Here is a 26,158-nt window from a genome sequence, read left to right on the forward strand (position 1 = left end):
TGGAGCGAACACAGCTTTATTAAATGCACACAGTTACTGGGAGGAGGCCATGATGCTGGACACACCTGTTGAGAAGGAGAGAACATTATAAATTTAGTTTCGTTTTGTTTTTTTGAGACAGGGTTCCTCTGTGGAGCCTTGGCTATTCTGGATTCATTTTGTAGACCAGGCTGGCCTGAAAGTCACAGAGACGCACCTTCCTCTGCCTCCCGAGTGCTGGCATTAAAGGCGTGCGCCACCACCGCCCGGCTATAAAATGGTAAATGTATGGGGGTGGGGGCGAGAACCACCTCCCCTCAGGGCCAGGTCGGTCATCACAAAGGCATTTGGAGGTCTTGGATCTGTCACTTAATAGCTCGGTGCCTTAGTTTCCCCATCTGCATACAGCATCTACTGTACAGGATCACAGGGCTAAGCAAGTGCTGGAACACACGTTAGCACTAAGTACTGTGCACAGGTCGCCCCGTCCTAGTTCCTTGTAGTGCAGACTGTGGACTGCCAACGGACGCTGAGCCCCAAACATGGTGAACACGGCCTGTACAGCTCAGGGTGCCCAGCCTGGAAGTGACACCGCTCACTGACACTCACGCTGGCTGCTGAACCCTGGCTGGGTCACTCACTAGAGCCACAGTTGGGAGAATGAGGAGACCCAGGAGGAAGCCTGTCCCTGTCCTTCTCCCTTCGCCACATTTGCTCAGACGGACAGAAGGGTGGTGCAGGCACCTAGCTAAACGTACTTAGTTATGACTTATTTAAAGGCAGTAGCTTACATGGTAACCCAGGCTGGCCCTGAACCTCCCGCCTCCTGAGTGCTGAGACTAAAGTCACTTGCCACCGCACCTGCCTTTTGCTCTTTTTGGGTAAGTCTGTTTACTCAAGGCATGACGTTGGCTGCTGTCAGCCACACCGACTGAGCTCTGTGCCCTTGGCTGAGCGCCCTACACGATAGGAGGCAGGTGCCACGACGTTTCAGTCAGCTCCCGGATGACTCACGAGGAACGGGACGCTTGCCTTTTGAGGTGACAAAGGAGGCACAGAGCAGCAAGGCTACCCTGGCACAGGCGGCTGGGAAGCAGGAACAGCGCCTCGGGCCTAAGGCAGCCCTGGGCCCAGCAGGCACAGGACACTCTGAGTCCCGGAAAGACCTAGAAAAGGTGGGGTGGGATCCCAGCACTGGCGAAGGAGAGGACGCAGCTCTGCGTTCAAGAAGGCCAGCCTGGCCTGTGGGATTGCCAGCGCGACATAGAAACCCTCTTAAAACCCAACCCAAACCAAAGACAGTGAGCAAGCCAGGGGAGGCCTCAGAGCAGGGCAGGCCGCCTGGCAGCCCTGACTCTCCATGAACGGCGCGGCGCACACAATCTCAGCCCCCTCACGCGGCTCGGCCTAGGGCGCCATGCCCTGCCCAGGCCCGCGGCCCCAGGCCACTCACTGTCAAAGTCGATCTTCTCCACGATGTTCTTGGGCTTAATGCTTTCCTCCTGGCTGCAGATGAAGATCTGCCCGGACTCGTCGGCGCTCCAGCCGTACTTGCTCATCCATGCCTTCAGCTGGCTGTCTGCAGACGACACGGCAAGGCAATCAGGGCTCCAGGCCAAAGCGGGCCTTCTGGGGCACGTCCCCCATGTGGCCACCAGAGGGCGCCATTGGTCTCTATCCTATTCACATAGGGTTTCTTTTTTTTTTTTTTTTTTTTGGTTTTTTGAGACAGGGTCTCTCTGTGTAGCCTTGGCTGTCCTGGACTCACTTTGTAGACCAGGCTGGCTTCGAACTCACAGTGATCCGCCCGCCTCTGCCTCCCGAGTGCTGGGATTAAAGGCGTGCGCCACCACGCCCGGCTCACATAGGGTTTCTGAGGTGGAATTTCATGTAGCCCAATACAGTGTAGGTGGGTACTGGGGATTATAGAGTGGGTGTCCCCAGGGTGCTAAATGTTCCTTTCTATTTCTTTTAAACAACCTTCCTGTGTGTGTGCAAGTGTGAATGTACACAGGTCTCTCAGGGCCAGAAAGTGTGCTGAACTCCTTGGAGCTTGTGAACTGCCCGCCATGGGTGCTAGGGTGGCTCCCACCCACCAGACCCTCTTACCAGGCACACTGTTTCTTTTTGCAAGCTCAAATATGTCAACATTTTCTATTTGGAGGGACTTTTTTTTTTGTAAGGATTTATTTATTACTATGTATACATTGCTCTGCCCTATACACCTGCAGGCCAGGAGAGGGCGCCAGACTATTATAGCAACCACCATGTGGTTGCTGGGAATTGAACTCAGGACCTTTGGAAGAACAGACAGTGCTCTTAACCGCTGAGCCATCTCTCCAGCCTGTTTGGAGGGACCCTTTAAGGACGTCATTGTGTGGTGGCGCACGCCTTTAATCCCAGCACTCGGGAGGCAGAGGCAGGCGGATCGCTGTGAGTTCGAGGCCAGCCTGGTCTACAAAGTGAGTCCAGGACAGCCAAGGCTACACAGAGAAACCTTGTCTCAAAAAACCAAAAAAAAAAAAAAAAAAAAGACATCATTGTGACCAAGGCCAGCACCCTCAGAGCCTACCGATCACGACAGACCTCCACGGTCCTCCCAAGAGCCCCACAGGACGGGAAGGAAGCCTTCTCACCCAGTCATGCTGTTCCAGGTCCTCAGTACACAACAGACAGGAAAGGAGTATCTGCTTTCCTTTCGGGGTGCCCACCTCAAGGAACGGGGGCCCTAACAAATGCTGTCCCTCTAAAGCAGCCTCACTACCCTGTGCAGTATCAACTACTTCAAGATGCAAATACCTACTGCTTCCACTGTGCTCCATCTATGAAAAAGGCCTGAGCTCTTAAGCTGGACAGTGGTGGACGCCTTTAATCCCAGCACTCAGGAGGCAGAGGCAGGAGGATCGCTGCGAGTTCTGGGCCAGCCTGGTCTACAGAGTGAGTTCCAGGATAGCCAGAGCTAAACAGAAAAACCCGGTCTCAAAACAAAAAGACAAAAGGGCCGAGCTCTTGTGTTTAGTACGAGGACCAGCATCAGGACCACTGTCTGACCCAGTCACTCAACTCAGTAACCAGTTGGTGCAGTCCTAGGTTATAGCCCAGGCTGGCCTGGAACTCCATACAATCCTCCTGCATCGTACTGTTGGGGTTACAGGTAGACACCACAGCTGGTGAGGGCAGCAACATCTTTTTTTTTTTTTTTTTTCGAGACAGGGTTTCTCTGTGTAGCCTTGGCTGTCCTGGACTCGCTCTGTAGACCAGGCTGGCCTCGAACTCACAGCGATCCACCTGCCTCTAGCAACGTGTTTTTGGGGAAGCATCTCGCTATGTAGCTCTGGCTGGCCTTGGGCTCACAGGACACGCAAAGGGCAGCACCCTATCCCAAACCTTTACCCAGTCTCTGGACCAGATAACGACCTAGAAGTGGCATGCCGGGCTTCTCTGAGCTGGCTGCGGCTCCGGCCCCAACGCCCTGTGCCTCTCAGACAGATGCACACAGCACCAGGCCTCACCCACCGGTCAGATCTCCAAGCACCTCCGCCAGCAGCCAGCGGTCGATGCGCTGGTACGTGATGCCCACCACGTGGCAGATAACTGCGGAAGTCAAAACAAAGACTGTCAGGGGCAGCGGGCACAAGCGCCAGGCTGTGTGAGAATTCTGAATGCTTGTGAGAAAACTACAAGGAACCCGGAAGAGGCTTGTGGCCTGTTCCGCTTCCTTCTAAACGCGGGTTTGGTCTTGGAATGTGCTTTCCTGCCCCTCCCAGGTACAGTAAATAGGAACGGGCTTGCTTCAGATTACACACAGCGGCTTACTTTCTTTATTCAAAAAGCGTTTCCAAGCACACTTTATCCTTGTGACTGGATACGGCTTGAACTGTGTGACCTTTTCTCATAGATTCTGCTTAACTTTCAAAATATAAATTGCCCGATGCTCTAAATAAAATTGGCTATTGCATGAGACTTTAGCCTGCCTCATTTTTAGGCTCCCTTCTCCCGGGTCCCACCACCTCCAGAATGGTGACAAGAGGCCATCTCTCAGGACCCTCTGCGACTGCCGCCCTCCCTGGCCCCTCAGGAACCCAGGCTCAGGAGGACTGAGAAGGACTCACATTTTCGGACAGAGTCTTCAAAGCCAGTTATGCCTTCCAGCAGGTCCATGTTTTCATCCAGGGCTTGCTGCACAAGGGACAATGACACGGTATCAACACTAGCAGGGTTACGGCCAGTGCTCTCAGCAAGCGCGCAGACGCTCTGGAGGCCGAGGCAGGAGGATCTCGGGCTCCAGGTCAGCCTGGCGTACAGCACAGCCACCTCAAAACCAAACATGGAAGCAAACCTACTGCTGGCCGTGGCAGCGACGCTGCATGTACCGAGACAGAAGCAGGGTCAGGAGCTCAAGGCTAGCCTCAGCTACATAGCAGGAGTGACCAGCCTGGGTGCAGGCTATCACAGAACCCTGTGAGGTGGGCCCTGGCCTGGGGCTCTGATGTCTCAGGCTGGGACCACCCGCCCAGCACAGCCTTGCCCTGGGTGGCTGCCCATGTGAAGGCTGGGCAGGCAGAGTGCTCAGACAGATGAGAGAGCGTTTGTTTTGAACTGAAGACACCGAGCAATAGGACAGGGTCAGCCTGCGCCACGTGTTCATTCAGTCCTGGCTCTATGTGACGAAAGTGAGGGCAGGGCCCATTACCCAGCAGGCACCGCTGCTTTTGCTTGCTTGAGACAGGTGCTCATGCGGGCAGGCTGGCCTCTCTGTGCTGTTCTGATGCCCCCCCCACGCTCTGCAATTACAGGCCTGTGCTGACATGCCTCGGTCTATGAAGTGCTGGGTGGGGCTGGGGGCCAGGGGCTCCCAGGTGCTCGACAAGCACTCCAGCCAGCATGGAGCCAGAGGACATTACCCAGAAGGCTTGGAAGTGGCAGGTCTCCAGCAGGTCACCAAGGTATAGGATCTGTCGGATGGGCCGCTCTTCTTGCTGCCGTCAGGAGGCGTTAAGAAAACGGCGGAGGAACCGGTGGGTCTAGCCCAACCCTCTCCCCCCCCCTTCCGGCTGCTCATCCCCTCCCCCCAAGAACTGGTTATTAGGATGGGGTTGAGGGCTCAGTAGTTCAGCCCTTGACTTCTCGCCTCACATGGATGAGGGCTTGGTTAACACTTTGACATCACTTGGGAGGCAGAGCACCTCTGAGTTCAGGCGCAGCCTGGGCTAACATGGCAAGTCCCAGGCCGGCCAGGGTCATACAGCAAGAGCCTGCCTCAAAATAAACACAGCAATAAGAATAAATGAAAAATTCTGACCCAGCACGATGGTCCAGCAGACCCCGTGACTGCAACCCCTGGAACCCACACAGGGAAGGGAGAACAGCCACAAGTTGAACTTGACGTCGATATGCACTCCTGAGACACAGCACCACCTCACAGCACGAGAGGCTGACCAGCATCCAGCTGATGCCAGGACAGGCACCAGCCCCGCCTGCCCCCCCACCCCTACCCCATCCCAGGCACACGCAGACACCCCACCCATTGCCTGCTTCCTAGCCCCCTCCAGGCCGCGCCGCTGGAAGGATACGTGTGCCTGGTCAATCATGCACTTGCACAGAGTGAAGTCGGTGTGGGGCAGGTTGGTGAGGGCCTTCAGCAGGATCTGGGCGGTGACTGTGGTCTGAAAGAAGGCTGGGTTGAACTGGTACCTGAGGAGGACAGTCGGAGACACAGCAACGGTGGATTTTTGTTTTTCTAGACAGGGTCTCTCTGTGCAGCCTTGACTGTCCTGGACTCACTTTGTAGATCAGGCTGGCCTCAAACTCACAGCCATCAGCCTGCCTCTGCCTCCCGAGTGCTGGAATTAAAGGCATGTACCACCACGCCGGCTTATTTTTACTTTTTAAGATTTGTTGTGAGCTGCCATGTGGGTGCTGGGGTTTGAACCCGGGTCCTCTGGATGAGCAGTCAGTGCCCTTAACTGCTGAGCCATTCTCCAGGGTCTCAACTGCATTGTTTATGTAACTAACTTCTTTCCCTGCTCTGGACCAGAGGGGCAGGTAAAGTTCATAGCCACACAACAGGGTGGACCCTGTCATGTAACTCTCAAAGGAACACAAACAGAAGCGGCATTTTGGAGTGGGAGTTAAGGCTCTTTAGCCGGGCTGTGACATCTCCATCTTAAAGACATGAAAGCTAAGGCTACATAAACTGGTACAACTAACAGCAGAGGCAGGTGGACCTCTGTGAGTTCAAGGCCAGCCTGGTCTACATAACAAGTTCTGGGGGGCTGGAGAGGTGGCTCAGCAGTTAAGAGTCTGCTCTTCCAGAGGTCCTGAGTTCAATCCCCAGCAACCACATGGTGGCTCACAGCCACCTATAATGAGATCTGGCGCCCTCTTCTGGCCTGCAAGGGTACATGCAGGCAGAGCACTGTATGTATAATAAGTCTTTAAGGAGAAAAAAAAAGTTGTAGAGCCAACAACTGCATAGCGAGAGACTCCCAATTCAAACCAAAACAGAAAAACTAAGTTCTACAGCTGGGAGTGTGTCAAGAAAGCATGGGAGGACGGCTAGGTGTGCCTAGCCCATGCCTGTGATCACAGCAGTGCAAGCCTGAGGCAGGAGAACCCCAGGAGTGTGAGGCCAGCCGATACAGTACAATACAGGGTAGGTCTAGGGGGAAGCTAAGCTTGGTGGCATCCGCTCACAATCCCAGGGAAGAAGAAGAGTTGAAAGTCATCTTGATAGCAAGTTCAAAGTCCGTGAGAGCTACAGGACCCTTCCTTAAAAAAACAAAAACCAAACCAGAAAAGGGGTGGGAGAGATGGCCCGGCTAGTCAAACCCCGCTGTGTGAATCCCTCAGTGACTCAAGGTCAGTCAATTTCAGGACTTACAAACAGTGAGATAGAAAACAGAATCTTCCCACACAGAGAAACCCTGTCTTGGGGGGGAAAAAATGAAATAGAATCTTCTAGAAGTGTGTAGGCCAGTTAGCCTTAAGAGGCAGGAACTGAAAGAGGTGGAGGGCATGCTCCTTCTCTTGGGGGTGGGGGGATTTTTGAGACAGGGTCTCTCTGTGTAGCCTTGGCTGTCCTGCACTCACGTTGTAGACCAGGCTGGCCTCGAACTCACAGCGATCCCCCTGCCTCTGCCTCCCGAGTGCTGGGCGAGGGCACACCTTTAACTCCAGTGCTCATGAGGCAAAGAGAAGCAGGTGGATCTCTGTGAGCTGGAGACCAGTTTTCCCTACAGAACAAGTTCCAGGACAGCCAGGGATTGTAGAGACCCTGTGTCAAAGAACAAAACAAAACAGGTAGAAAGCAAAAACTGACCCCTCCAAGCTGTCCTTGGACCTCCATGGTCACCCTCACTCATAAAGCAGGAATGAGTTAAAAGGAATAAAGCAGTTGAGTGCCCAGCACTAGGGAGGCAGAGGCAGGCGGATTGCTGTGAGTTCGAGGCCATCCTGGTCTACAAAGTGAGTCCAGGACAGCCAGGGCTACACAGAGACCCTGTCTTGAAACAACAACAACAAAACACCACCAACAACAAAAAGGAATAAAGCAAATATTTATGCCAGGGAGGCACGGCAGCCTGTCTGGGATTCCAGTCTCTGAAAGTAGAAACAAGGGAACCCCAAGAACAAGTTGCTTACAGGCTGGAGAGATGGCTCAGTGGTTAAGAGCACCGCCTGTTCTTCCAAAGGACCCGGGTTCAATTCCCAGCACCCACATGGCAGCTCACAACTGTCTGTAACTCCAAGATCTGACACCCTCACACCAACGTACATAAATTAAAATTAAATACACACACACACACACACACACACACACACACACACACACACACACAAGCTGGTTAGCATAGACCAGCTGTGTTGGTGACTTCTGGGATTCATGAGACACCCCCCCCCAAGTCAAGGAATAAAAAGGTGGTAATGACAACCTCAAGCCTCCACACGCACAGGCACACACTTACTCCTCCTACACACATGAAAATAAAGAACAAAGGAAGGCCGCATTAGCCCAGCCCCGAGAGGAAGATGCCTGGTGCAGAAGGCCCTGTGCTGCGCGGTTTCAGCAGAGCTGAAGGCAAGCACGGCTGAGCTAAGCTGATCTGGAGGCAAGCAGGTGTGCAAGCAGCCGATGTGGACGCAAGGACCCAAAGCTAAGCCATGAGGGCTCAATGGTGCTTCTTGCCTAAGCTGGGGGTTTGATGGGGCGGGGCATGTGAGCGAGAAAAAGATGTTTGCTCTCGGCAATGCGTCAAGCAACAGAACTGCTTAGTATGTTTTGAAGTCAAAGACAAAACACAACAGAAAAACCCTACCCTGACCTTCTCGGCTTCCTAGCCTGCACACCAAAGAGAAGCCACATCCTGCAGCATCTCTGCACCCTGCTGGCTAGCTGCTGGCCCGAGGGCAGGGAGGGGGGGCGGGCACTCACAGTTTCAGGACGGCTAGGTTGGCCTCCAGGTCATAGGCATTTTCCTTGGCCTGTGTCTCCACATACCGCTCCAGGGTAGCCAAGTTCTCTGGATTATACCTGGAAGGGAACCAAGACGAAGTAAACTGCCTGGCGTGGAGGTGCGTGCCTTCCATCCCAGCACCTGGGGATGGCCGAGGCAGGAGGATTGCAAGGTTGAGACTAGTCTGGGGTATATGGTGAAAACCTGTCTCAAAGGGAAGAGGGAGACAGCGACACAGACAGACAGATTGGGGGAACAGAGCGATGCCAAGAACAGATGCCAGGCCCATTATGAGCCCAACAGGCCACTGTAATGTTAACCTGAAATCACTCTCTTCTGACAGCTTTAAATCTGGCCCAAGGGGTTATTCCTCCTCTTAATGTCTCTTTAATAAGTCGACATCCATTCGATCTTGGAAATAAAGCTGGTCCTCCCCCTCCCCCTCCCCACTGGACCTACCTTTAGACAGCTGACCAACTGTACAATCTCCAGAAAGCGCGCTCAAAACTCAAACCTACTGAAAGCCCTGGGTAGGCATCTAGGATGCCTCCAACCTCGGCCAGTCTCCGCAGCCTGTTTTTTGTGCCTTCCTGTACATCCACCACCACCTCCTGGATCCAGCTCTGACCCAGTCCCATTCTCTGCCTGCCTAGACCAGTTCGTGGCTTGCCCTGGCTTGACTGCCCCCCAACACCACCCCTGCCGCCCCTTGCCCTGGGCCGACTGCCCCCCAACACCACCCCTGCCGCCCCTTGCCCTGGCCTGACTGCCCCCCAACACCACCCCCGCCGCCCCTTGCCCTGGCCTGACTGCCCCCCAACACCACCCCCTCCGCCCCTTGCCCTGGCTTGACTGCCCCCCAACACCACCCCCGCCGCCCCTTGCCCTGGCCTGACTGCCCCCCAACACCACCCTCGCCGCCCCTTGCCCTGGCCCGACTGCCCCCCAACACCACCCCCGCCGCCCCTTGCCCTGGCCCGACTGCCCCCCAACACCACCCCCGCCGCCCCTTGCCCTGGGCTGACTGCCCCCCAACACCACCCCCGCCGCCCCTTGCCCTGGGCTGACTGCCCCCCAACACCACCCCCGCCGCCCCTTGCCCTGGGCCGACTGCCCCCCAACACCACCCCCGCCGCCCCTTGCCCTGGCTTGACTGCCCCCCAACACCACCCTCGCCGCCCCTTGCCCTGGGCTGACTGCCCCCCAACACCACCCCTTGCTGTCGCACGGGTGCAGGGAAGCAGGGCCTGGCGCCGTCTCCATCACCCCCGGTTCCCACCAGCCGAGGTAGACACCAGCGAACATTACTACGCTGGATGGTTGACAAGACGAGCAGAGAAGGGTGACACTAAGGAGACACCGAGAGTCTGAGGCGGCGGGAAAGAGAAGGTTGAGGGAGCGACGGAGAGAATCTCGGAGAAACTCCACCCCTGGGCGAGCGTGTGGCTTCCCCACCCCGCCTGGCCAGAGCGCGCCCTCCAGCCGAGCTCAGACCTGTCGATACCCTTCAGCAACTTGCCCACGTTCGCTCTCATCTGCTCAAACATCGCCATGATCACTGCCGTCCTCCGCAGCCCACGGCGGGAGTCGAACACCAGCCTCCGTGTGCGCTTCTCCCGGGCCGGAAGGGAGAGAAAAGGACGCGAAGGAAGCGGAAACTACGTCACGCCCTCGCGCCAGCTTCCGCCAGGAAGGCAATAGGAAACCCGCTTCTGGCATCCGCCCGGTTTTCCGGCTGCCGCGTGATCTCTTTCCCCAGCAGTCGCAATTAGAACACGCGCATCGGTCTCGTTCAAGAGGATTCCCTCCTCTTGGATCCCGTTCTGAACCAATACTTGGCTTGCCTTGGTCCTGGGCCCTATTTCCCGGTTCCCATTCCGTTTAATTGGGACCGACGGCGTGAGAAAAGGTCTCGTCTGCCTTACTACGCAGGCGCAGGGAGGCGGGGCCGAGTTTTCCCGGGCCGCCCAAACCTTGTGCTTAAGCTCCGGACGCGCGTGCGCTGGAGGTCTAGGCAAAGGCGTCGGGGGGTTCTGCGAGCGCATGCGTAGCCGTAAACGCGTGTAGGCGCGCGAAGGCGTGTGTGTGTGTGTGTGTGTGTGTGGTGTGTGTGTAGTATTCTCACTTCCTCACTGTTAAGTCCCAGACCGTGGTCCCAGCCCCTGGGATGCCACACTGCTCTGCTCCGAATGGGTCCCTGCATCCCTGCCGTGTGGCACCCCGGAGTCTCCATCAGGCTCCTGGTAGGGGCTCCTCGCAAGTGTCCCACGCCTGCTACAGACTGCACACACTCGAGGCGCCATGCACCTGCACGTGCCAATGTGGGCAGGTGCCCTGAGCGTAAGCTGTCACTTAAAAGTGACACGTAGGTACGTGTCACGGGCAAACAGGCCTATGTGCTACTTAGCCAGCGTCGTGCACACGCGCAACGCTCTGGCTTGACTCCAAAGCTTCAACTACCTAGCCGAGGTTCAACTGTGACTTGTCACTCCTCCCAGAATAGGAGAGCGTTGGGGAGAGGGTGCTAGGTTAGCCCCGGGGTTGCAATTAAGGTCTTTTGCATACTATTTTACATAGTGCCCTTCAGGGGGGTAAAAGGGAGTCCCGTGGGTCTCTAAGCAATCAGGCTTTCAGGAACCCAAGGGACCTGGGGGGTGGAGCCCTCTGTACAGCCCTGCAGCTGGGGCAGGAAGCGAGAGTGGGGAGGGGGAAGGCCACAGCCCGCAGAGTCAAGGCGGGCCCAAGACTTGTGGAGACACCGGGTAATAACCAAACTCGAGCCCCGAGGCCCCTGCTGGCCCCCCACCCCCTCAACCCTGGCTGCTGGCCCAGCCCCGGCCTCCAGGGATGGCCCTTGTGGACCCCGACATCTTTACTAAGGACCCCCGGGAACACTATGATCTCCTGCAGCGACTGGGCGGCGGAACCTATGGAGAAGTCTTCAAGGTGAGGAAGCCCTTCTGCCCCTTCAAGCCCCGTCAAACCCCGAGAGAGCTGGGGCGAAGGCCGACGAACGGGCGTGCAAGAGGATGCTAGGCCTTGGCCTCTCGGCTGGGAGATGCTGAGGGTGGTAAACTATGGAGCTTGCCTGATGGCCAACTTCCCCCTTTACAAGGCTCGCGACAAGGTGTCTAAGGACCTGGTGGCTCTGAAGATGGTGAAGATGGAGCCTGGTGAGAAAGGCCTCAGAAACTCTTCTCCCCCCTCCCCTCCCCCTCCCTCCCGGCCCTACCCTAAGTACTTGCAGGGAACGTGGGGGGAACACTTCTTTAAGCCCTCCACCCCCACCCCCGTCCCCCCGCCAGTGGCCACCTTTTCTCTCCTGTCCTTCCTGACAGATGATGACGTCTCCACCCTCCAGAAGGAGATCCTCATGTTGAAAACTTGCCGGCATGCCAACATCGTGGCTTACCATGGCAGTTACCTCTGGTGATGCCCAGCCCCCAGCCCCAGCTCCTTATTTCTGACTAGGCACCCCTAACCAGGTCCCCAGTCCTAAACTTCCATTCCTGACCCAGGTACCCTAACTTGACTGACCTCCAACCCCAGGACCCTCGCCTTTAACTGGGGCATCCCGGCCTTATTCCTAATCTGAAACTCCACTTCTCTGAAAACTCCCTAATTTAAGGGCTAATCTAGAACCTTCTTTGTCCTTGGTCTGCTCCCTGCATCCCTCATTTTCTATTATTATTATTATTATTATTATTATTATTATTATTATTATTATTATTATTATTATTATTATTTTGAGACAGGGTTTCTCTGTGTAGCCTTGGCTGTCCTGGACTCACTTTGTAGACCAGGCTGGCCTCGAACTCACAGCGATCCACCTGCCTTTGCCGAGGGCTGAGTTTAAAGGCGTGTGCCGCCACTGCCCAGCTGCATCCCTCATTTTCACTCTGCTTGGAACCCCCAAATTCTTTGGCTCCAAAGAATTTGCCCCCTCCCCCAAAATGACATCTGCTCCTCAAACCCCGGGGCTCTCTGTTCTGTCTGCTTCTCGGTGAGCTCTCTGCCCCGTCCCCTCAGTTAGCCTGGGATGGCAGAGGGGCGCCCTGGGCTTGGAACCCCAAGACCTAAATTGTAGTCGGATTGCGCCAGAGTGTGCTTACTTCCTGGCACATCCCATCCTCTGTCACGGGAAGAGGACACTTCTCTGGTGGGCTGGGGGGGAGGGGGAGGGTGGTGTGTGTGTGTGTGTGTGTGTGTGTGAGAGAGAGAGAGAGAGAGAGAGAGAGCGAGAGAGAGAGAGAGAGAGAGAGAGAGAGAGAGAGAGAGAGCGCACCTCGAGGCATCACTATGGTTGCCACCCCTGCTCTTTCGGCCCCATAGGCTGCAGAAACTCTGGATCTGCATGGAGTTCTGTGGAGCTGGCTCCCTCCAGGACATCTACCAAGGTTAGAGGAAGGACAAGAGCACCCAGGCCGCCTTCACCACCTGCCCTCCTGTCTCTCTGTGCTTGTGTCCTGGGAACTGCTTTCCTGCTCCACACTTCACACCTCGAGCCCCTGAGCCCCTCCCTGGGGCCCCGCCTCCCTCCACTCCCCTCTACTGTCCCCCCACCCCCACCCTGCTTGAGTGATGCTGGGGATCCTGTGACGACCCTGGCCTCCAGCACCTTCTGGTCCTGCCTGTCTCTCCCCAGGCAACAAATCCCCTCTACTTTTGTGTCTCTTTGTCTGGGTGTCTATATTTCCTCGTCAAAATGTATTCCTGGGTTGGGTTGACATTTCTGCATTTTCTTTTTCTTTCTTTTCTTTTTCTTTTTAATTCATTTTTTGAGACAAGGTCTGTCTGTGTAGCCCTGGCTGTCCTGGACTCACTTTGTAGACCAGGCTGGCCTCGAACTCACAGCGATCCACCTGCCTCTGCCTCCCGAGTGCTGTGATTAAAGGTGTGTGCTACCACCATCCAGCTGATAATCTAAATTTAAATTAATGTATCTATTCTTTGAGAATTATAGGTATGCAATTTTTTTTTTCCTAAATCACATTTTCTCAACTTCTCTTAGATGTTTCCCTAACCCTCTTTTGACTTACTCTTTTGAGACAGAATCTCAATGGGGTTGCCCAGGCTGGCCTTGAACTTGAGCTCTCACTACCTCGGCCTTTTGTGTAGCTGCCACCTCAGCCCTCTCTGAAGTTCTGACATCCACCTCTGTCTTTCTGTCTAACTCCCTCCATAGCCCAAGGCCTCAAATGTAAGATCGAGCTCTATAGCTCAGTGGTAGAAGGCTTGCCTGGCCGGATGGACTGAGGTTCTGGTTACATCCGGGCAACACAAAACCTACCCCAGAATGGGAAACTGAGGCCTGCACGTAGAAGTGACTCCTCCAGCCATTGTATAAAACCCGCTGTCGGCCCAGCACCCTCCGTCTCATCTTTTTCTTGTCCCTTCGCTAACCCTGCCTGTCGCTCTCTTCCAGACTATGGCTGTCTGCCTGCATTTGGTCTCTGTTGTCTGTTTCTCTGCCCTGCCGCTGGGTCGCCCTCTCTACCTCTGCCCTTGCGCTTGCTGCCTGCCCTGGCAGCACCCCAGCCAGAGACTCCAGGACTCCCAGTGTCCTCCGGGGGAAGCTGCTCGCTCCGCATTGTCTCCTGCCTCAGGCCCTCACTCTTTTCCCTCCTGCAGAATGCGACCCATCACGTCCTCGCTCCTGCTTTGTGGAGTAGCCGTGCTGACCAGCACCTGTGATGTGTTACAACACTTGACACACACGTTTCCTGCTGCTGCTTTGGGCTGGTTCTTCTTGCTAATTAATTAGCATAGTAGCATCTTACGTTATGTGTTTTTCCTTATTTCTTATTAAATTGGGAAATTACAGACAAGAGGTCTAGCACTGAGGCCTTCCTCCAGCCTTACCATCTTATATGTGGTTTCCCCTCCATGAAAGCAGGGGCTTATCTGTGTGTGTGTGTTTGCATATGCACATGCTAGTAATGAACCCAGGGACTCTCACATGCTAGGCAGGGATTCTACCACTGAGCCACACCCCAGCCCCTCACTGGGGGATTCTAGGCAGGGGCTCTACCACTGAGCCACACCCCCAGCCCCTCACTGGGGGATTCTAGGCAGGGGCTCTACCACTGAGCCACACCCCAGCCCCTCACTGGGGGATTCTAGGCAGGGGCTCTACCACTGAGCCACACCCCCAGCCCCTCACTGGGGGATTCTAGGCAGGGGCTCTACCACTGAGCCACGCCCCAGCCCCTCACTGGGGGATTCTAGGCAGGGGCTCTACCACTGAGCCACACCCCAGCCCCTCACTGGAGTATTCTAGGCAGGGGCTCTACCACTGAGCCAAACCCCGAGCCTTTTGGGATGACTATCTGGTTTATAGCTGTGTCTCCAGGACCTGGCACAGAGTAGGACTGGTGTAACTTTGCTGAGTGACGGCCTCTCTCTGCCTGTAGCTGCATATTCATCTGTCTCTCTCTCTCCCCTGCCTTGCACACACACTCCTGGTTGTTTTGGGAACAGGCCTATCTCTGTAGCCCTGACACTGGCCTGGATATTGGTTTATGGCCCAGGCTATCTCTCAAACTCAGGGCAACCCTCCTGCCTCAGCCTTCCAAAGTAGTAGGATGACAGGCAAGAGCGCCCGTGCTTGGCTCATCACCTTTCAGGCAGCCACCACCCTCTCTCTCCCCTTTCTACTTGTCCCATCCAGGGTCCCCTCCTCTTTGGTCATTCTCTCCGATGCCAGGGGTGGAGGGAGGGCTGGGGACCCCTGTGAGCCAGGATTCCTGACTCCTCTCCCAACACCTTGCCCGGCTGGGATGACTTTTGCAGTGACTGGCTCTCTGTCTGAGCTCCAGATCAGCTACGTTTGCCGGGAAGTGCTCCAGGTAAGAAGGCACCAGCGGCCCCCCACTTCTCCCCCCCCCCGCCCCGCCCCCTCAAAGTGAGCATTGGACACCAACCCCGTGTTCACATCTCTCCCCAGGGACTGGCCTACCTGCACTCACAGAAGAAAATACACCGAGACATCAAGGTGGACTAGGGACAAGGGTGCCACTGGGGGGGGGCGCTAGAACCCATGAGAGTTTGGGCTTTCAGGTGGGGTCACGGGATGCAAAAGGTGGAGCGCTGGGGGGGGCGGTGGGGCGGGGCTAGAACCCCTGAGAGTTTGAGCTTTACAGTGGGGTCACAGGGTGGGACCGTGGAGCGGAGCTGGGGAAGGGGGTTCTCTGCTGACAGCTTCTGACCCCTCCTGTGGTCCCCAGGGGGCCAACATCCTCATCAATGACTCCGGGGAGGTTAGGCTGGGTGAGTGTGGCTCGGAGGGGGGGGGGCGGGGAGGCAGGGGGCGGGGGGTGGTGGGGGCGCCTAGGGAGCCCTGGGAGGTTGAGAAAGGGATGACGTAGACACACCCTGTTTATGTCTCCGCCTCCAGCCGACTTTGGGATCTCAGCCCAGATCGGGGCGACATTGGCCAGGCGCCTCTCTTTCATTGGGACACCGTACTGGTGAGGGGTGCTGGCTGGGCGGCTGGGTGGGAATAGTGACATCTCGGTCCCCCAGGGAGGCCTTGGCTCCGCCTCCTAGTAAAGATGCTTTCCTTCTATTTGACTCCGTTTTGAGTTTTCCATTCACCCCGTGCCTCTTGCTGGCCCTTTCTGTCTGCTTCTCTTAGTGATCGCCATGTCAGTGCTGGTTGTAATGGAGTGAGTGTGTGTATGTGTGTGTGTGTGTATGTATGTGTGTGTGTGTGTATGTCTGTGTCTGTGTGTGTCTCTGTGTATGTCTGTGTCTCTGTGTGTGCATGTATATATGTCTGTGTGTGAGTGTATGTCTCTGTGTGTGTGCGTGTCTGTGTGCTTGTGTTTGTGCGTGTGTGTCTGTCTGTGTGTCCTATAGCTCAGGCTGGCCTTGAACTCCTGATTCTCCTGTCTCCAGTTCTTTGAGTTTTAGGATTACAGGCATGTTACCACCATGGCACCCAGCTTGGTTTTGTTGTTGTTTCGTTTTGTTTTTTTCTGACACAGGGTTTCTCTATGTAATAGACCTGGCTGTCCTGGAACTCTCTTTGTAGACCAGGCTGGCCTCGAACTCACAGCGATCCTCCTGCCTCTGCCTCTGCCTCTGCCTCTGCCTCTGCCTCTGCCTCTGCCTCTGCCTCCGAGTGCTGGGATTAAAGGTGTACACCACCATACCCAGCTTGGGTTAGGTTTTTTTTTTTAACCTTGATCCCTATCTGTCCCTAAGTCTATTTCTGTGTTTTCTGGGCCTGTGGCTCTGTCTGTTTCTGTCTCTAATTTGTTGTAGAGACTGAAGGTAGAGCCTGTGTAATACCATTGCTGTGTCACTAAGCCGCACTCCCAACCGCTTTCTCTCCTTTCCTCCCTTCCCACCCCCCTCCCCTTTTTTTTTGAGACAAGGTCCCTCTGTGTAGCCCTGGTGGTCCTGGACTCACTTTGTAGACCAGGCTGGCCTCAAACTCACAGCGATCCGCCTGCCTCTGCCTCCCGAGTGCTGGGATTAAAGGCGTGCGCCACCACCGCCGGGCTCCTCTCTCCCTTTTTTGGAGGTAGTGTCTCACTCTGTAGCTCAGGCCCCAACCTCCTGCTTTAGCCTCTAGAGTGCCAGGACCCTTAGTGTCCCTACAGTGTCCTTTTCTTTTCTTTCTTTTTAACACTTATTTTTATTTTATGTGCATTGGTGTTTTGCCTGCATGTGCGTCTGTGTGAGGGTGTCAGATCATGGAGTTACAGACAGGGGCGAGCTGCCATGTAGATGCCGGGATTTGAACCCGGGTCCTCTGGAAGAGCAGTCTGTGCCCTTACCCGCTAAACCATCCTTCCAGCTCCCCCCTGCCCTACTCTCCTTTCCTAACTCCTTCTGCCACTTTGCCTTGGTGCCCCTCTCCCCTGGCTCTGTCTGTGCCCCCGTTTTCCCTGGCCCCACCTCTCTCCGGTCCCTGGGCCCCTCCCTCCCTGACCTCTGAGCGTCTGTGCCCGCAGGATGGCCCCAGAGGTGGCAGCCGTGGCCCTGAAGGGCGGGTACAACGAGCTCTGTGACATCTGGTCTCTCGGCATCACGGCCATCGAACTGGCCGAGCTCCAGCCCCCTCTCTTTGACGTGCACCCTCTCAGGTAAAGGCCGGGGTCGCTGCTCACGGGGCCCTGCCCGGGCCTGACCCCCACACCGCCCTTCAGTCCGTGTCCCCACATCCTATCACATGGTCCGTTCCTAGGGACACTCCTGTGGCTGCCCGAGCATAGAAAGCCTTTTCTCAGCTTTGCACGGCAAGGCCTCCAGCTCAGTGGGCGCCATCTTTTGGGGGGGGGGGCAGGGTGTTTAGAGGCACAGCTGGCCTCCAGTTTCCTACATAGCTGTGCATCCCAGATCCTCTCGCCTCAGCCTCTCGCAGGTCTAGGGATGTCTATCTTCTGTTTGTCGTTGGGGCAGGGTCTCCCTATCTTCCTATGTAGCCCAGGCCAGCCTATATTCTGTAGCCCAGGCTGGCCTATACTATTTAGCTCAGGCTGGCCTATACTATGTAGCCCAGGCTGGCCTATACTGTGTAGCTCAGGCTGGCCTATACTATGTAGCCCAGGCTGGCCTATACTATGTAGCCCAGGCTGGCCTATACTTTGTAGCCCAGGCTGGCCTATACTATATAGCCCAGGCTGGCTTTGGATTCTGCCTCAGTCTCCCACATGGTGGCATTACAGGGGTGGCCCTCTGTCCCCAACCTGGAGGCACATCACAAACAGCTTCTCTCAGAAGGAGCCTTCACACCCAGGCATGGCTGCCCTGTGGTCCCGGCACGCAGGTAGCTGAGGCAGAAGGTGTAGCTTGAGGATAGCCCGACCTACGTAACACACTCTTATCTCAATGCACCAACAAAGAGGGGGTTGGGCATATTGGATTTAAAGCAGGAACTGTATTTCTTTTCTTTTCTTTTTAGTTTTTGAGACAGGGTTTCTCTGTGTAGCCTTTGCCTATCCTGGACTCGCTCTGTAGACCAGGCTGGCCTCGAACTCACAGCGATCCCCCTGCCTCTGCCTCCCAGGTGCTGGGATTATATGCTCACCACCACGCCCGGGATATTTGTTTACACCCAGGTGGAGGTCGAAGGACAATTTACAGGAATTCATACTCTGCTTCCACTCTGTGTGCCCCGGGAATTGAACTTGGGATCCTCAGATGGCAGCTGGTGCTTTTCCCCCACTGAGCCGTGTCACAGGCCCATATTCTCAGCTCACCAAAATTATTTAAAATTGTCTTCTTTTTGTGTATTTGGGCTCGTGCGTGAGCGCACACACCTGTGGGCATGCGGAGGCCAGACGAGGACGTCACATGTCCTGTCCTGTCCCACTTCACCCTCTTTCCCTTGGGTCAGGGTCTCTCTCTGATCTTGAAGCTAGGCTGGTGGCCAGCAAGTCCCAGGAATCCTCCTGTCTCCACCCCTACAACGCCAGAGGCACAGGCATGCCCGGCGTTTTACAGGGGGCCTAGGGATTTGAACTCAGGTCCTCAGGCTTGCACGGCAGCTGCTGAGGCATCGCTCCCGACTCACCTGTATGTGGGAACTCCTGAAGCTATGGGGGTCTGAACCCCGTGTTCTTCCCTGCTCATCTAGGGTTCTGTTCCTCATGACCAAGAGCGGCTACCAGCCTCCTCGGCTAAAGGAAAAGGGGAGATGGTAAGGGAGGTGACCAGAGGGCGGGCGGAGGGAGAGTGTGTGGGGTAAGGAGAAGGGCTCCGATCCCCTCACCCCTGACGTGGCCTCTTCCCTTCAAGGTCATCTGCCTTCCACAACTTTGTCAAAGTCACCCTCACTAAGAACCCTAAGAAACGTCCCGGTGCCACCAAGATGCTCACTGTAAGCCACCTCTCCCTGCCCTGTCCCCCCCCGCCCCACCCCCCACCCCCAAGCTACCCAAATATTCCTCGGCTCACAAGATCTAGATATGACCCGTTCAAAACCCCTAGTCCCTCCAGACTGTACTAAGAGATCCAGGCCTGGTGGCACAAGCCAAGTCTCGGCACTGAGGAGGTAGGAGGGTCGGAAGTTCAAGGCCACCTTTAGTTACATAGAGAGTTCGAGGCTAGCCTGAGCTACGCGAGACCCTGTCTGGAAAAAATGGAACTCAAACCAAATTAATACCCCGATTGTTTCCTTTTATGTTTGCTTGTTTTGTAGGTGTGTGTGTGTGTGTGTGTGTGTGTGTGTGTGTGTGTGTGTGTGTTATGGTCTCATATGCATATAGCCCAGGCTAGCCTCATACATAAGCTTGCTATATAGCCATGAATGACCTTGGACTCCTGGAACTCTCCTGCCTCCATCTCCCGAGGGCTGGGATTACAGGCACGAGCCACCACACCTGGCCTTACCCCAGACCTTTCCAAGTTTCCCTGAGTTGCTGGAATGGGCCAAGTCCCAAAGGCCTCCACGTGTCTGTCGCTGAGAGAGTTCGCCAAGCCTGGTTGCTTCTAGGTCACCCTGCAATTCCTCCCCTCCACTCTGGGAACCCTAAATTTTTCTAATCCCCTAAAACCTCTCAGGATCTCTGGGCCGCTGAGCCTCCTGGCTTCCCTTTCCTTCTCCCTCAGCTGGCACCTTCCTCAGAGCCTTCCCTTACAGGCCACCGTCCTCTCCCCCGTCCCCTGCCTTGCCAGTCCTCTGACCCCCCGCCCCCTCTCTCAGCATCAGCTGGTGTCCCAGCCAGGGCTGAACAGAGGCCTGGTCTTGGATCTTCTTGACAAAATGAGGAATCCTGGGAAGGGGCCGCCCGCCGGTGAGATTGAAGATGAGGAGCCTGAGGTGAGGGGCAGAGAAAGAAGTGGGGACCTCCCTCCTGCCGGGAGAGCCTCTGGGGGCTCCCCTTAGGAGGAAGTGGTATGAGGACAGGAGGCCTGGCACGGCTGGGTAAGAGCGCGGGGGTGAAGTGATGGAGGACGTTAGAGGCCGTGAGCCCTGACACAGATATCTCCCGCACAGCCCCCTCCTGCGGTCCCTCGGCGGATCAAGTCTACCCACCGGGCCAGCTCACTGGGGATCCCAGACACAGACTGCTGTCGTGAGTGCAGAACCCTATGCTATGGGCCCCCCTAGCCCACTGTCTGAGAACCCTACAGTCTGGCCCCCCTAGCCCACTGTCTGAGAACCCTACAGTCTGGGCCCCCCTAGCCCACTGTCTGAGAACCCTACAGTCTGGGCCCCCTAGCCCTCTGTCTGAGAACCCTATGGTCTGGCCTCCCTAGCCCACTGTCTGACCATCAGGGGCTCAAATTTCAAGAAATGTGCAGCCATGTAACCGTCAGACTGACCGAGGGTCTGCTCCGAGTCCTCTCTCCTCAGTCCTCTCGGCCTCCCAGCTCTGCCCCTAAACAGACCTTGAGAATCTTTCCATCTAAAAGCGTGGCGGCACACACCGTTGATCCCCGCTCTCAGGATAGCCACCGTGAGCTCAGGGCTGCCGTCTACCTAGTGAGAGCCAGGCCGGGGCTACACAGTGAGGCCTTGTCTCAAAACAGTGACAGCAAAACCAAATCAAACCAACCCAAAATTGCAACTGCCAAGACCAAACCCAAGCACTGACAAGCCTGCCAAGCTATGGCAGGGGGCCATAGCTCAATTGGTAGAGTACTTGCCTTGCATATGTTGGGTCCCCAGCATTGAATACACCTGGTGTGGTGGAGTTCAGCACATGGAAGAGGAGACAGGAGGAGCAAGTTAGAGGCCAGGACCACATGAGGCTCTGTCTTAAAAATAAATAGGCATTAACCGGGCGTGGTAGCACACACCGTTAATCCCAGCACTCGGGAGGCAGAGGCAGTTGGATCGCTGTGAGTTCGAGGCCAGCCTAGTCTACAAAGGGAGTCCAGGACAGCCAAGGCTACACAGAGAAACCCTGTCTTGAAGAACCAAAAAAAAAACAAAAAAAAGGCTGCCGGTGGTGGCGCATGCTGTTTTTAATCTGAGACAGGGGCATCTTTGAATTCGAGGCCAGTCTGATCTACAGCCAGGGCTACACAGAAACCCTGTCTCAAAATCCAAAAGAACCAACAACAAGCCTATCAGAACCCCTAGTACCTGAATAAAGCCCCTCCACCTCTCTGAGACCACCCCTGTCCTACAGCAAGACCCCTGCAAGCAAAGCCCCTCCCACAAGGGACAGTCGCTACCCCTAGGCGGCTCCCCATCCCCCGTCCCCCCCCCCCCCGCCCCGCCCTCCCTGCCCCGCCCCTCACTGGATCACCTCACCCCGACTTCCCAGGGCAGCACATGGAGTTCCAGAGGCTCAGGGGAATGGACCCCAGACCTCCGGCTGACACGGTGAGACTCTGCCTCCCATGCTCACCCCAGGGTACCCCTCTTCCCCCTTTCTGCCCTGTGCCATGCCACGACTCCCGCCTCATTCCACAGGTTCGACTACAGCCCCCTGGAGACTTCCGGTGTACCAGTCCCAGGTCCAGCTCCACCCCCTTACCTCACCCCCCCACAACCCCCCGCCCCCCGCGCTGAAGGAAAGGGCCAGCCCCACCCCCTTACCTCACCCCCCCCACAACCCCCCCCCGCGCTGAAGGGAGGGGCCAGCCCCACCCCCTTACCTCAGCCCCCTCCCTGGGCTGGAGGGGAGGGCGATGGGTTATGTGGGAGCCGCCCCCAGGCTCATGCCTGTCTTTCTTCAGGAGCCAACTGTCAGAGTCTGATGACGACTATGATGACGTGGACATGTAAGACCCCCGTGAGCGCTCAGCGCAGCTCCCTCGGCATCTTAACCCCCGCCCCCCCCCCCCCCCCCCCCGCCCGCAACATCTACCCCAAAACCCTGCTTCTCCTACCTTCCTGTCACCCCAGTGCACCTCAGTGCAGCTCCCACCTTCCCAACTCCTCCCCCTCTCCAGTGCCTGGTCCCCACACCCACTGGACCCTCTTCACCTCAGACCCCCGCCCCGTGAGGCCCCCATCCCAGTTCTAAGCCTTCTGTTCCTCCTTCGGGTTTTTCAAGACAGGGTCTCTCTGTGTAGCCTTGGCTGTCCTGGACTCACTTTGTAGACCAGGCTGGCCTCGAACTCACAGCGATCCACCTGCCTCTGCCTCCCAAGTGCTGGGATTAAAGGCGTGCGCCACCACGCCCTGAGCATCACACACTCTGGCGGCTTCACCCACTCCCCAGGCTCCACCGCCTCTGCTTACCCGCAACCCCACGTCCTCCCTGGCCTGGCTCAGGGACAGTCTCCGAGCCTGCGCCTCACCTATGTGCATGGGTACATGGGGTAGAGGGTGTGGACACCGTGTAACGGCCCAGAGCTGCCACTGCTGTTTCTGACATGGCTGTCAGTCACTCTAAGGCGCCCCTTCCCCACTGTCCCTCAGTCGCAGGCCACCAGCCTGGGATACCACACCTGCTCACCCTATCTTTGTGTTTCAGCCCTGCCCCCACAGAGGACATGCCTCCTCCCCTGCCCCCCAAGGTAAGGCCCCAGGGCTCCTGAGGCCGAGTCCTTTGATGCTGGGGTGCTTTAAATGTTCAGAGCGTGAAGCCAGAGGTTTTTGAATATTACAGAGAGCTGAAGAATTTGGGGTACAAGGCTGGGCGGTGGTGGTGCACACCTTTAATCCCAGCACTTGCGGGAGGCAGAGGCAGGTGGACCTCTGTGAGTTCAAGGCCAGCTTGGGCTACACAGTGACATAGTGAGACCCTGTCTCAGTGCCAAAATTTGTTTTTTTTAAAAGCAAGGCTGGAAAAAAAAAAATAAAAAAAAAAAAATAAAAAAAAAAAAAATAAAAGCAAGGCTGGGTGTCTCGGTATCTGGAGTAGTGGGTACAGTGAGATCTGGCAGGAAGCTGGCCTAGTGTCCAGCATTAACCCTTTGTTTTCCTGTGTGTGCCAATATCCCTTCTCATGAGGATACGGGTCCAGGAAATGGTAGGACCAAGGCAGGGTGATTCTTGGTTTTGTGGGGGCAGGGACTGGGGTGCAAAGTACACTGTACACTGTCTTCTGGTATCTGTTTCTCCCAACCCTGTCTCCGTAGCCCAAGTTCCGATCTCCCTCGGATGACGGTTCTGGTTCCGGGGGGGTAGACGACGGGCAGCTGAGCCCAGGGGTGCTGGTCCGGTGTGCCAGTGGACCTCCCCCCCGTACCCCCCGTCCCGGACCTCCCCCAGCCACCCGCAGCCCCCATCTCACGGCCCACTCAGGTACCAGGACAGCCCCGGGGAGTGGGGGAAGACAGGCGGGGCGAGTCTCAGCCTGATGTTCCTTCCCCTTCTGTCAGATCCCTCGCTGTGGAGCCCAGCTGCCCCGGAGCCAGGCCGCCCCCACTCCTACCCCCTAAGAAGGAAAAGATGAGGAGAAAGGTGAGAGGCAGCCGCCGGTCTCAAGACGGGCTGGGCGGGCCTAGTGGAAGATGGGATGGCATCTGATAGGTGACATTTATTGAGTCCCTCCTCTGGGCCGGACACTGGTCTTGTGGCATGTGTGTGCAAGTGGGTGGGTGGTGTATTCACAGGATGGGTATATGGAGGCCGGGGGAGAACACCAGTGTCCCACACCGTCACACTCCATGTGTGCCTGCATGTACGCCTGCAGGCCAGAAGAGGGCGCCAGATCTCACTATAGATGGTTGTGAGCCAATATGTGGTTGCTGGGAATTGAACTCAGGACCTCTGGAAGCGCAGCCAGTGCTCTTAACCTCTGAGCCACCTCTCCAGCCCTCCATCTTATTTCTTTGGGACAGAGTCTCAGCCTGAGCTTGGAGCCAGGCTGGAGGCCAGCAAGCCTCGGGGATGCTCCTCTCCCTGGGGTTACAGAGAAACGTAGTCGTGCCCAGCTTTTTAAATTCAGGCGCTAGGGTCCCGAACTCGGGTCCTCACAGTTGTACAGCGAGTACGCTTACCTGCTGAGCCCTGGTCTCGGGTCTTCATGAAGCGCAGACCTCCATATGTAAAAATAGACACCAGTTTCTCCGTGTGGTGGCCACACCCTCGGGGTGCCGAGACAGGAAGATGGGTCACGCTTGGGTTTCAGAGTCCACAGTTCAGAGAAGTCAGGCCAGGAACCTGTAGTCAGGAGGCAGACGCCAAGGAGGGACACTGCTTTTATTTATTTATTTTTTTTAATTATTATTATTATTATTATTATTATTATTATTATTATTATTATTATTGTTTTTCGAGACAGGGTCTCTCTGTGTTAGCCTTGGCTGTTCTGGACTCACTTTGTAGCCCAGGCTGGCTTCGCACTCACAGTAATCCTCCTGCCTCTGCCTCCCGAGTGCAGGAATTAACAGCATGCGCCACCATGAGCTTGCTTTTCTATACAACCCAGGTCCCCTGCCCGAGAGTGGCATCAGCCAGTAGGGGCTGGGCCCTCTCACCCTAGTGAGTAATTTGTTAACATGTCCCACAGTCTGGTAGAAGCATCTACTTAGTTATAGAACCGTCTTCCCAAATGACTCTAGTTTGTGTTGGGTTGACAACAGACTGACCAGCAAAGGCTGGGGCCATGGCTCACCTTAGCAAGCTTGCCTAGTTCGAAGAGAGGGCGGGGCTGGGGGCGGGGCTGGGGGCGGAGCTAGCAGAAGAAAGCTTAGACTCCACGTGCAAAGCCTTGCCTTTTATCCCCAGTACCCGCAAAGGTAGGAATTGGGAGGGGGCTTTCTAGGCCAAGTGGGGTACATAGCGAGACTGTTTTCCGTCCCGCAGATGGAGAATGAGAAGAGCCGAGAGGTAAGCAGCTTACTCGGGTTGGAAAGAAGGCATCCCCTTTATCCATGGAGGAGCCATTTCAGGACCCCCAGTGGGTGCCTCAAACTGGCTAGTACCCGGTCCTATATTTTCCATGGCTGTACGTACCTATGAGGCAGTTTTCACTGATGGGCATAGTAAGAGGTTTGCTGTAGGGTAAGTGTGTGGTGGTGCACATCTGTAATACCCAGCACTCACAAGCAGATCTCTGTGAGTTCGAGGCCAGCATGGACTACAAAATGAGTTCCAGGACAGCCAAGACTACACAGAGAAACCCTGTCTTAAGAAATCATATGTATATTCTCCAAAATACATGCAACATATAAAAACATATATATGACAAGATAATTTTTAAGATTTTTTTATTATTATTTAATGTATATGAGTGCTCTGTCTTCATGCACACCAGAAGAGGGCGCCAGATCTCACTATAGATGGTTGTGAGCCACCATGTGGTTGCTGGGAATTGAACTCAGGACCTCTGGAAAAGCAGCCAGTGCTTTTAACTGCTGAGACATCTCTCCAGTCCCCGACAAGACAATTAAAAATAAAAACCTTTCATGTAACATTTTTTGGACCATGCCTAACCATGGTAAATGAGAAGGTGGGGGCAGAACCACAGATGGAGGGGGTAAGGCCTGGGGGGTGAGGTATAGGGGGGGTGAGGCCTGGGGGGTGAGGTATAGGGGGGGTGAGGCCTGGGGGGTGAGGTCTGGGGGGGGGTGAGGCCTGGGGGGGGTGAGGCCTGGGGGGGGTGAGGCCTGGGGGGGGTGAGGCCTGGGGGGGGTGAGGCCTGGGGGGTGGAGGTCTGGGGATGGTGAGGCCTGGGGGGGGTGAGGCCTGGGGGGGGTGAGGCCTGGGGGGGTGAGGCCTGGGGGGGGTGAGGCCTGGGGGGGTGAGGCCTGGGGGGGGTGAGGCCTGGGGGGGGTGAGGCCTGGGGGGTGGAGGTCTGGGGATGGTGAGGCCTGGGGGGGGTGAGGCCTGGGGGGGTGAGGTATAGGGGGGGTGAGGCCTG

At 56.0% G+C, this 26,158-nt stretch overlaps 2 protein-coding genes across 2 annotated transcripts in view; one reads left to right on the forward strand and one right to left on the reverse strand.

The window, feature by feature from the left end:
* EIF3K (eukaryotic translation initiation factor 3 subunit K) lies at positions 1-10,116 on the reverse strand. Its single transcript, XM_084770565.1, has 8 exons — positions 9,930-10,116; positions 8,414-8,512; positions 5,553-5,673; positions 4,884-4,958; positions 4,092-4,158; positions 3,496-3,573; positions 1,433-1,558; positions 1-65 (listed from the first exon to the last, which is right to left on the reverse strand). The coding sequence occupies exons 1-8, from the start codon at positions 9,986-9,988 to the stop codon at positions 34-36; spliced, it is 657 nt and encodes a 218-aa protein (XP_084626691.1). The 5' UTR covers positions 9,989-10,116; the 3' UTR covers positions 1-33.
* A 694-nt stretch (positions 10,117-10,810) lies between these two features.
* MAP4K1 (mitogen-activated protein kinase kinase kinase kinase 1) overlaps positions 10,811-26,158 on the forward strand; it is a 28,158-nt gene continuing 12,810 nt past the window's right edge. Inside the window, 21 exon segments of the mRNA XM_084770548.1 lie at positions 10,811-11,381; positions 11,551-11,608; positions 11,774-11,864; positions 12,768-12,832; positions 15,228-15,283; positions 15,382-15,429; positions 15,662-15,704; positions 15,832-15,904; positions 17,399-17,530; positions 19,024-19,086; positions 19,185-19,266; positions 20,092-20,208; positions 20,386-20,464; positions 21,665-21,723; positions 21,814-21,857; positions 22,080-22,124; positions 22,823-22,865; positions 23,430-23,595; positions 23,673-23,708; positions 23,711-23,754; positions 25,102-25,125. Of these exon segments, the coding sequence (XP_084626674.1) occupies positions 11,283-11,381; positions 11,551-11,608; positions 11,774-11,864; positions 12,768-12,832; positions 15,228-15,283; positions 15,382-15,429; positions 15,662-15,704; positions 15,832-15,904; positions 17,399-17,530; positions 19,024-19,086; positions 19,185-19,266; positions 20,092-20,208; positions 20,386-20,464; positions 21,665-21,723; positions 21,814-21,857; positions 22,080-22,124; positions 22,823-22,865; positions 23,430-23,595; positions 23,673-23,708; positions 23,711-23,754; positions 25,102-25,125 (1,467 nt within the window). The 5' untranslated portion in view covers positions 10,811-11,282.

This window comes from Acomys minous (assembly GCF_964271855.1).
Source record: "Acomys minous genome assembly, chromosome: 20".
In the NCBI taxonomy this organism is placed as follows: domain Eukaryota; kingdom Metazoa; phylum Chordata; class Mammalia; order Rodentia; family Muridae; genus Acomys; species Acomys minous.